The sequence below is a fragment of the Nematolebias whitei genome, chromosome 4, assembly GCF_014905685.2.
Source record: "Nematolebias whitei isolate Nwh7 chromosome 4, NemWhi1, whole genome shotgun sequence".
NCBI classification, from domain to species: Eukaryota; Metazoa; Chordata; class Actinopteri; order Cyprinodontiformes; family Rivulidae; genus Nematolebias; species Nematolebias whitei.
The window spans coordinates 11530501-11541651 of record NC_056501.1 but is presented as its reverse complement, the minus strand read 5'-3'; the positions used below and the strand labels follow the sequence as shown (position 1 = coordinate 11541651).

At 38.3% G+C, this 11151-nt stretch overlaps 1 protein-coding gene across 1 annotated transcript; it reads right to left on the bottom strand.

Moving 5' to 3' along the window:
* Nucleotides 1-262: 262 nt before the first annotated feature.
* Nucleotides 263-10441, bottom strand: LOC119408662 (cytokine-dependent hematopoietic cell linker). Its single transcript, XM_037675505.1, has 14 exons — nt 10342-10441; nt 8397-8440; nt 8257-8305; nt 4259-4309; nt 4142-4176; nt 4040-4050; nt 3676-3700; nt 2272-2296; nt 2098-2182; nt 1992-2008; nt 1841-1926; nt 1682-1759; nt 716-871; nt 263-415 (listed from the first exon to the last, which is right to left on the bottom strand). Exons 1-14 carry the CDS (start codon nt 10439-10441, stop codon nt 263-265), a joined length of 915 nt encoding a protein of 304 aa, XP_037531433.1.
* Nucleotides 10442-11151: the final 710 nt, after the last annotated feature.

The window sequence follows — 11151 nt, the reverse complement described above, 5'->3', positions numbered from 1 at the left end:
TTTTACTTCATTCTATATGAAAAAGTTAAAAATACATCAACATGTTCTCATCTTGAATATTTATAAAATCATAATTTAAATTCAGCTTATTTGAGATTTTGTTGTTTGATTTATTAATAGAAAAACAAAATGTGCTGGATAAAATAATTCTCTAAACACTATACTACTATTCAATGTGCTCAAAATGATTGTGGATATTTTTATTTCTTACAAAATTTAAAGCAACAGCTTTCAACAAAGTGTCCTTGCTGCAATGCAGATATCACTGAAGAAGTTGCACAACATCACTTTTTGTTATTGGACAGGTTAGAACGCAGTTTTCTGGATATTTGGTGCCAGCGGCGTTTCTCCCACTGATGAGCGTTACTGGAAATATGGAGTGGAATTTGATCATCTCTGCTACAGAATCAAACATCTGAGAAGAAAAGAGATTGAACTTACAATAGAGTTAAAACTTAGGAGAGGAACTCTCAAACTGTCTCTTTATATCAGTGTTACCAACACTGGTCCTTGAGGAACACCACCCTGCATGTTTTAGTTGTTTCCCCGTTTTGGACACACCTGATTTTAATAAATAGGTGTTTAACAGGCTTCTGCAGAACTCGAAGTAATTAATTCATTCAATCCTGTGTGTTGGAAGAGAGAAACAACCAAAACATCCATGATGGTGTTCCTCAAGGACTAGAGTTGGGATCCACTGCTTTAGATGACTTACATCATTTGATCTTTGTCCGGTTCCCAGCATAAATTTCCTGGTGGCCTCAACAAACCGAATTTTTACATTATAAACTTTCTTCTCGTGATACACAACCAGGACCAAGGGTTCGCTGTTGGTGTTAATGGAGCAGTCTCGGACTAAAAATGCCCCATCCTAATGTAAGGTAAGAAAAAGACAGAAAGAACAGGACATGTTTTAACAAACTGTTTAGTGTTATGTCAAAACTTCACAATGCACAACTTGGTACATTGGGTGGCAGAATGTGTCAGGATATAGTCGGGAAATTCTCTTTTTTTTAATGAAAACTAGTTAACAAAGTTCAGTCAGGTCATCTGGACAGTTTATTTTTTTGTTGAGACATTTTGTCCTTCATCTGAAGGACTTCATCAGTCCGAGGAGCCACAACAAACTGAGTCCCACAAGCAGCACACTCCCATAGTGGACCAACCAGTTTGCTGGTGATAAGATGGTTTCATAGAAACCGTCCAGATGACCCGACTGAACTTTGTTGGATTTTTTTTAACCTTTTGAGCATGAACTTCGATGTTTTGAACCACTTTGGCTATGGCTGCGTCAGAGGAGTCGACGGGGGAGAAGGTGGGCCCCAGAAACCACCTCATCAAAAGAAAACTGACTGGTCCACTATGTCAGTGTACTGCTTGTAGGACTGCGTTTGTTTGTCTCCTCGGACTGACAAATTCCTTTGGATGAAGGACGAAACATCTCAACAAAAAAATAAAACTGTTCAGATGACCGGACTGAACTTTGTTGGATTAGGGTTATTGATGACGAACTTTGATGGAAACTAGTCTAGTTCTTGGTTCCTGTTTCCCATTTTTCTGTTAAGCTTACTATGTCCTTAATTGAATTTAAATTTAAAATGAATTAACTTACTTTTAATAATGTTTTCCTGAGCTTTAGATGTGAAGAAGAACATTTTAAACTCGTATCACACTGAGGTACCTTGTTCACCAGGTGTAAGGCGTGTTCGGCGTCTGTTCGATTAAAGGCCCCAACGTACCAGTCCTCCTCACAGTAGGTCTGCCAGGAGAAGTTGGTGATCAGTTATTGATTGAGGTATCAATTGTATTTTTTAATTTTAGCATTAATTATTTTGTTTACATTTGGCTTCTCCACTGGAACAACATCATTCTGGTCTTCTTTGGTTAGAGGCCACTCATGATGATGGCGTTGTGACGGCACACTTTCTTTAAAAGGATATTTGGTTTGACTTATATTTCCAGAGAAGAATGGTGATTTCAAACATACTTACCAAAATCATGGTGTGCCCTGAAAAAGACAAAAAAAAACAAAGCACTTGTAAGTCACATGTTATGCTGTATACATCATGGAAAAAAACCGAGAAATGAAAGTTGCACCTTTTGTCCAAGTCATGAGTCTCCAAATCCAGAGAATGTCTTTGATGGGCTAAATGAGCCGAAACACTTTTAGTAGTTTGTGGCTCTGAAAACACATTTACCATGATTAAAGCTGTAACATTAGTCAATGATAGGAAAGTAAATAAGTAAATTTAAAAAAAAATCCAGATTTACCTTTTAAATGTAAACTGGAGTCAGCCTAATCGAAAAAGAACAAAATATGTATAAAATATTGTACAAAACTTAGAAGCAGCCATTCTAAAGGTTTTCTTTAACCTCTTTAGAGTAACCCAAACACAAAATGCCTTTAGAATCAAAGAATTAGCCAGGACTGAGTGTACAACTCAGTATTAAAAGACAGACTGGAAAAACAAAAGAATGACACCTTTCAGGTTCTGTGTCAAGGGTTTGTGCATTCTTTGTCTTTTTTTAAAAGACATCTCTTCCTGGGTGTTGTTTTTCTGCTGTGGATACAATTAGACCTGGCTCTTGTTTCTGTCCCCATCCTTTGTCTAGTCATGGTGCTTCGCACATTTAGGTGAGACATGTCTGTTAAACAGTGTCTTTGTGTTTGTTCAAAGATTCAACAACCGTGTAGTTTTGCAGCAAACTGCTAAGTGCCCAAAGACGCAATTTTAAAACATATTACAGTAGTCCCTCGTTGTTTCGTAGTTCGAATTTCGCAGACTCGCTCTTTCGTGCTTTTTCAATGATTGTCAACTTTATATTACTTACGTGACTGGGATAGTATGGGATAAAAAGTAAAAAAAATAAATAAAAAAAAACCTTCAGACAGGCACTGCCATTTTGTAGTTTTCTTTCAATAAGACTACACTGTAAGGCCAGTCAAAAGAACTACACTACCCAGAAGCCAACAGTGCTTCCGGCCTCTGTTTTCTGCTGAAATGGAGGGATTGTTCTGCAATGCAAATCTACGCTATCTATTAAGCGCACATCTGGCAGGAAAGTCACAAATAATCCTGAAGCTCAGTTATCTACGCGCACATCAACCTGGACGGGGCGGTGGGCTTCGTCAGTGCAGGTTAGGTCTGCAGAACTGGAGCCGAGCCGGACCGGAACCATGCTGCTGTTACACAGAGCTGGTGAGTAAAATTTCTCAGTACTGTACATTACATATACGTATGTTGTTAAAATTAAGTAGGTTTAAGAGTTTAGAACATTGCAAGAGTATGGGAAGAGTTTATAAAGCCTTAATATATATATATATAACACTAAAATAAATACAGTGTCCCTACGTCATGTTTTTTCAGCTATTGTATTAGTGTGTGAACTGTAACCCCCACGACATTCATGGAACTATTGTTTTAACACATTATTAGTGTTTTTTTGTAAAGTCCTCTGAAAATATTCAAGTGAAAAGACTGCACTAAAACTTAGTGGGAGAATAACCAATGAAAAGACTAAGAGAGCTTGATGGAGGCCACAAGAGAAGATTCTAGGAAATTTCTAGGAATGCAATCTGGAATGAAATGAGGGAAAGTTTGATGCTTTTTAAATCACTGTTTCTTACAAAAAGACTAGAGATGATTAACATTTTCTGCATGTTTGTCCACTTACCTCTTCACTTGTCATCAGCTGTCTGCTGAAAATGAAAGGATATGACACGATTAAAAGATTCAGTGCAGGAAGCCTTGAACCTGCCATGTAATTATTTGCTCCAGCAGCAGATGGCGACGCAGCTACACTTCATGTTACACTTTTTGTTCACATACAGCCCAGTGAAAAGTCTCAGAGTAAATATTGAAAACGTACTCACTCTTTCCTGCTGGGCTCATGTACACACAGCCCAGAAAGGCTTCTGGACAACTCCAAGATACATTCTGCAGGTAATGAAGACCTGGCAGAGCACAGACTCAATCTGTCAGTCTGTTCATAAGACAAAGCAGTGATGAGTACCTTTAGAAGTAATTTAAAACGATACCTGTGAGACTCCTGGAACAGAAAAAAAAGAGAAATATGTATTAAAGAGGAGCTAATCAATACAGTTTAATAATATGAAAAAGTTATTAGCGCAGGTGTTTACATGGTCTTTTGGCTTCATAGGCATGGGCCTCCTATCTGTGAATGAAAACTTGAATATTTACAATTATGGTGTAGGACAGAGAGATAAAAAAAAAGTTTGAACTTTTTACAGCGGTACCTAATCTGGTCTTTCGTCGGCCCGGTTTTAGGTTTCTGTTTACAGCAGGCCCTGTGTTTCAGAAATGGGAAGAAAGGTGAGAGAAATGATCAAATATTAAGCTGCACAGTTCACTCTTAACAAAACAATCCTTGCTCAGGATGGGAGACTGCAACAAAGCCAAGATTCAACTTGTCTGCTGGCCTCCTTAGATAGAAAACTTTACTAATTGGCTTTTATGTATGTGAATGTTCCTGTAAAGTGCCCTGAGACAACTTTGTTGTGATTTGGCACAATATAAATAAACTGAATTGAATTGAAAACAAAAAACATATATTTACTGCATCAGGAGACTTAAATAATTTTTAAAACAGTCTTCTTTTTCTTCATCTTCTTTCAGCTGATCTTACGTTATGAGTTTCCACATCCTCCTCCATCTCAGTCTGTCCTCTGCATCCTCTGTCCTCACTCCAACTTCCTCCATGTCCTCTCCTTTTGTCAGTGCCACTGTCTCCAGTCCATACACACTGCCTTGTAAACTTTTCCTTTGACCTTTACTGACACTCTTTTGTCGCAACTCACTCCTGAAACTTTTCTCCATCCTGCCTTGACTCTCTTTTTCTCACTGTTCCACCGGCCTCCCTCTCATTCACACACGTACTCTGTCTTACGGCTGACTTTCATTCCTCTTCTTTCAACTGCATACCGCCATCTCTCCAAATTTTCTTCCACCTATCCCCTGTTCTCACCACAGATCACAGTGTCATCTGCAGACGTCATAGTCCACGGGGATTCCTGCCTGACCTCATCTGTCAGTCGGTCCATCACCAGAGCAAACAAGAAGGGGCTCAGAGCTGATCCTTGATGCACTCCCACCTCCACCTTGAAGCTATCTACTCCTACAGCACATCTCACCACTGTCATGCTGTCCTCACACATGTGCTGTACCAGTCTAACGTACTTCTCTGCCACTCCAGATTTCCTCATGCAACACCACACCTCCTCCCTCGTCACACTGTCATATGCTTTTTATAAATCCACAAAGACACAATGGAGTTCTTTCTGACACACTCTGTACTTTTCCATCAGCATCCTCAAAGCAAAGATGGCACCTGTGGTGCTCTTTCTTGACATGAAACCATACTGCTGCTCTCATCTAAGTCTATTTTCCACAACTCTCTCCCAGATCTTCATTGTGTGGCTCATACACTTAATTCCCCCGTAGTTGCTACAACTCTGTACATCACCCTTGTTCTTAATAATGGGCACCAGCACACTTCTCCATTTCTCAAGAACTTTCTCACTCCTAAATATGCCATTGAATGTTTGAATCAAAAACTTTACTGCCATCACTCCAAGACATTTCCAAACCTCCACTGATATGCCATCAGGTCAAAAACAAAGATGGTCAAAAACAAAAACAAGTGAAAACAAATCTACATGCACAGACACTACAACACCACAACTTGATGTGTTTTAAATGATTAAAGAGCTGCAGCTTGAATAATGATTAATCAATTTGGGCTGAGTTCACCTGACAAGCAGTAAATCCAATCCTAATTTGTCTTTTAATTCTTTCTAAATCTGAAGCAACAGCTGCATAAGATATTAATGTCTTTGGTTTGCAGTATATTCACCTGCTTGTTTATCAGAGTTATCAAATTAAATTTATTTATAAAGTGCATTTAAAAAACAACTGTTGTTGGAAAAGTGCTACACATAATCAAAATATTGAGAAGACAATACAAAATCAGGAGACCACAAAAACATACCATAAATAAGTAAATAAACTTACATGTCAATAAAAACCCATAACAGTGGCAATGAATAAATAAGTAAATAAATAAAAAAAGTGAACTCTCGGGCTGCATTAAAGCCAGTGAGTACAAATGTGCTTTAAGATGAGACTTAAAACATGAGGTGTTGAAGCCTGTCTGACATGAAGAGGCAGCTGGTTCCACAGTTTAGGAGCTACAGCTGAAAAGGCCCGACCACCTCTGTGGACCAGCTTGGACTGGGGGACAATCAGAAGCAAATGGTCATTAGCTCTGAGGGATCTAGGGGGCAAATAAGGTTGCAGGAGGACAGACAGGTATACAGGAGCCTTGTAGATCAACAATAAAACTTTAAACTCAATCCCTAAATGAACAGGGAGCCAATGAAGGGATGGCAGCACTGGGAAGATATGTTCATGCTTCTTTGTTTGTGTTAAAAATAAGCTGCTGTGTTCTGGACCAGCTGCAGATATGAGAGGCCGGCCCGGCTAATCTGGCATACAGAGAGTTGCAGTAGTTGAGTCGGGAGGTAATAAAAGCATAAATCAGTTGTTTAAAGTCTTTAAAGGATAAACATGATTTAACTTTAGATAAAAGCCTCGTTTTTAAAAATGATGTTTTTACAACTGATCTGTTTCTCAAAGTTAAAATCTGAATCAAATATCACTCCCAATGTATTTTACATGAGGCTTTAAAAATGGCTCCAAGCTAGCCAAATCTGTCAGAGATGCACTTCGGTTTTCTCTTGGACCAAAAATTAGGACTTTAGTTTTATCCTCATTAAAATTCATGACATTTGAAGCCACCCAAGCCTTTATCTGCAGAGAGGCAGTCAAGCAGGGACCTCAGCGAAATAAAATGATTGTTCTTCAACTGAAAATTTCAGGTCTCTCGTAAATGAGTCCCCGAGGCTCAATGGGATTCCTTCAATCCATCCACTGGAATGGATGAAAAACAAATAGACCTGAGTGTCATCTGCATAAGAATGAAAAGAAATGTTGAATTTTCAAAAAATGGAGCTTAAAGGGAGCATATAAATGGAAAATAATATGGTTCCAAGAATAGATCCTTGGGGAACTCCACATGTGACGGAGGCAGAGGAGACAGATCTTCCAAGGCTTATGCAGAAACTCCTGTCAGTAAGTCCTGAACCAATTCAGAGTAGAGCCTTTTAAACCATATTGTTCCAGCCTGGAGATCTGAATCGAGTGGTCAACAGTATCAAAGGCAGCTGTCAGATCTAAAAGCAAAAGAACATCAGAGTCTCCTGTATCTAGATAATTCAAAACTTTTAAAAGCTTCTGTGCTGTGCAGAGCTTTACAACCAGATGGAAACAGTTCAAGAATGCTGTGCATATTTAAAAAAGACTGCAGCTTCATAAAAACTATATGTTTATCAAAAACATAATAATAACAATAATTAAAATTTTTTTTTTTTTATTGACTTAAAATACAAAAAAAACCCAAAAAAAAAACAGATGAGGTTTCTTCATGAATGGCTGCACAACTGCATGTTTAAAACAGGCTGGAATGACATATGTCCCGAGACTGTTGTTAAAAATCTCTAAAACGTCAGAACCAACATATTTAAAAACTTTCCCTAAAAAACGAGTCGGAATAATTTCTTTCAGAAAGAGGGATGCTTTCATTTTTAACTGTTTTCTCCAGCTGTTTAAAACGCACAGGCTCAAACTGATGGAAAACAGCAGAACTCATGATGGAGGTGGATTATCAGACAGTTTCCTAAAAATGAAGGTTGGACCACTGAGTTTCACAGATTATTTGCAGTAAAACTCAGAGTGTAAATAATCCCCTGTAAATTTAGGTAATCGTTGTGCGCTTCAGTTTCCGTTCACGTCAATGTGTTAATGCAACAGCTCACCACAAAATTAATCTCTGGGCAATTTACTCACTGGCCACTTTATTAGGCACACCAGTTCAATTGCTCGTTAGCGCAAATAGCTAATCAGCCAGTTGCATGGCAGAAACGCCTAACATTGAGTTGCTGCCAGTAAACTGTTAAAAAACAATTAAACAGGTGCACTATAATACGATGGCTGAGTGTACATAGAAAACGCAAAACAAGCCCAATGCATGCCAGTTCTATCCAGTTCAATATAATTAAATTAATAAATAGCCGTTTTATTTAAAGTGAAATTACTACTCTTGTTTAAATATTTACCAATGCTTTTACTGACATTTCTTGCATTTGTGTTCACCACAGTAATTAAAGTTGAAGTTTACCTGTAATGTGTGGCATCTCTTGAGGGAGACATCTAGGAAGGTCTCTACACTGATTGGTAAAACAGAGCAAAATGTAGGGTATGAGCTGTGCAGGAGTGCATGGAAAGCTTCATTTGTAGGAGAGCAAAAATAAATCTTACAGTGGAGACGTCCTGGCTGCAGGATGACCATGGGAAATCTCTGTCTTTGAAGCAAACAAAACAGTGATTGTTCAGCACTAAAAGGTGTTTTAGCTGTTTTAGTGTTAGCTCACAGTTAAGACTCTGGATCATGCTCAGAACTCGGCAGCTCCTGAACTACAGATGTGGCAGATTGATTACAGAAGGAGACCACACTCGGTCTGAACATTTAAAGCCACGTTCAGACGTCCCTGTCTTTAGGCACCATCAATGCAGGACGGTACAGTCTGTGTTTTATTACCTCAGCTCAGGGATAAATGTAATCTCCTGCAGTCTGACTCAGTCGACAGATGGCCCTGGAGACCCACCAGCAGATTCTGCTCGCTCAGCAGGAGCTCTCACTCAGAACCACGCTGATTTCATTCTCAACACTTATTTAACAAACCTGTTTATACCTTCTTTTTTTTTTTTTTTGCATTTACTTTCTTCAGCTTCATCCTAATTATACTCACCAGAGCATACTTAGCTCCATACGACGACGGAGCTTTAGGGCCACACAAAGCATAAAATATTAAAAGCCATAAAATTACAAGAATAAAGTCATAGTGTTATGAGAATAAAGTCGTACGAGACTTTTTTTTGGGCAGCTCTAGTTTTTTTCTTTCCCCACAAGTCGGATCACAACGCAACCTGTCAATAATCCAGTAGGCGTGTCAGCAAATGACCAATCCGAAGCTAAACGAGTTCTGATATTATCCGAACTTGGACACAATAAAGCAGGTTTACTGCATTTTAACTGGTAAAATGAAGAATGTTGAGCATCTTGTTAAATTATACTTTGGTATTGGTTTTACAAATAAGGAGATAGATAATCTGTTAGCACATCAGCATCAGATTACTATCAGCATCAGGACTTTGAAGCTGCAGGTGGTACGCTCTGATGGGCTGCAGCACAGCTCTGCAGGCAAGGAGCATTTAGCTTCAGATTGGTCATTTGCTGACACGCCTACTGGATTGATTGACAGGTCGCATTGTGGATCCGACTCGTGGGAAAAAAATAAAATAAACTAGAGTTGTAAAAACAAAAAAAGTCTTGTATGACTTTATTCTCATAATATGATAATAAGACTTTGGCTTTATTCTCATAATCCTACTACTTTATTCTCGTAATTTTATGGCCTTTAATATTTTTTTTCTTAGCGTGGCCCTAAAGCTCCGTCGTACCATACAAGGTCTCAGCTATGGTGCAAAGTAGAAAGTTGGAACAAGTTACAGACTCAGTTTTTCATTCGTAGGCTTTTGGATGTTCATATTGTCGTGTTTGATTATTAAATTATTATTTTGCACATGTTTTTTTAACCATTCAAGGAATAGTGACAGGAACGTACCGTATTTTTCGGACTATAAGGCACACCAGATTATAAGGCACATGAAGCGAAACAAGTTCATTTTGACAGATTTTTGAGTGCCGTGTGCCACATAAGCTGGTTCAAGGTCAGTAAGCACAACCAAAATTAATACATAAAGTGCACCGGATTATAAGGCTCACTGTTGATTTTTGATAAAATTAAAGGATTTTAATTGCGCCTTATAGTCTGAAAAATACGGTAGGTGAGTTTAGGCACATCAAATGGTTTGGTCCTAAAGAAAGTGTCCTTCATCCCTTTAGTGCGACTTCTGTTTGTTTACAAAACACTTTATTAATAAAAAGTTACATCAAAGATCACAAAGATGAACTTGTTCTCAAAAGTCTAAGCTTCTTTATGGCGAAGAAAAAAAAAAGGCAGCAACACAAACCTTTATAACACGGCACGAAACTTTTCATAGCAACAAAATATTGAAACTTGCAGGTTAATGTACACTTTAAATGGCAATAAATTAGGCTTTAACTGATAATAAATCAAATAAATCACGTGGCTGAAAGAGGAAGTGAGATCCGAATGAATGTGTGTGTTCGTGTTTGTACCTGCGTACTCTCTGTCATCGTCCATGGGCCTGGCAGGAAGTATGCGCACGCTGTGCACGTCCTCCTGGTCATCCACCACATCATACTCAGGCTCATTCATCTCGGCAGATTTACCACATCTCTGATTTCTTTTCTCCTTTTCACAGAAGTGAACCTGTGAAAAGAAAAAGAAGTTACTTCTTTACACTTTACAAGCGTGCAGAAATAGTTTATCACACAAGTCTTTTGCTTTTCCCTTCTCTTTTGCCATCCGGTTATCCACTGTTACATTAGAGCTGTTTGTCTTTGATTTTAATGTTTACTTACAGAAAACAAAAAGTATAAGGTGTTGCAGCAAAGCGAGAAGAGATTTAATAAAACTGACAACCGAATTCAAACGTTCACTGTTTTCCAGAAAAAATTCACCGTGGCAAAAAATTTACTAGAGATATTTCGTTTTTACAGATACCGAGCTAAGATTTTGTATGACAGTAGCTGGGAGTCATCCTTAGAGTGCCAACGGGTTATTTGTCATTTTTACTTGAAACCTAAGCTAGCAAGGCAACATGGATTCCTTCAAGGATGCTATTCTCATTTAGCAAGTGTTGGCAGCGTTCATCACTCATCTACTAGTGCAGAGATTCTCAAACTTTAGGGTTCAGGGACCCCTTACAGGAGAAATAGTATCAGGGACCCCCTCATAAAGCCTCAAGTTTATTAAATAATTTTCTTCAAATTGTCTCTTTAATGCAATGGAAGTATTTGTGTAATATAAATACTTACGACCTGTTCTTTAATAGTGTTAATACAAATTTTATACTTTTAAACATG

What these genes read in the sequence shown, in the direction of transcription:
- LOC119408662 (XM_037675505.1), bottom strand. Translation starts at nt 10,441, where the DNA reads ATGAATGAGCCTGAGTATGATGTGGTGGATGACCAGGAGGACGTGCAC. An exon ending in TTCCAGTGGAGAAGCCAAAT is followed by an intron (nt 1,760 to 1,840) that starts GTAAACAAAATA and finishes TTCTCCTGGCAG; the next exon opens with ACCTACTGTGAGGAGGACTG. An exon ending in CCTTACACCTGGTGAACAAG is followed by an intron (nt 872 to 1,681) that starts GTACCTCAGTGT and finishes ACCTTACATTAG; the next exon opens with GATGGGGCATTTTTAGTCCG.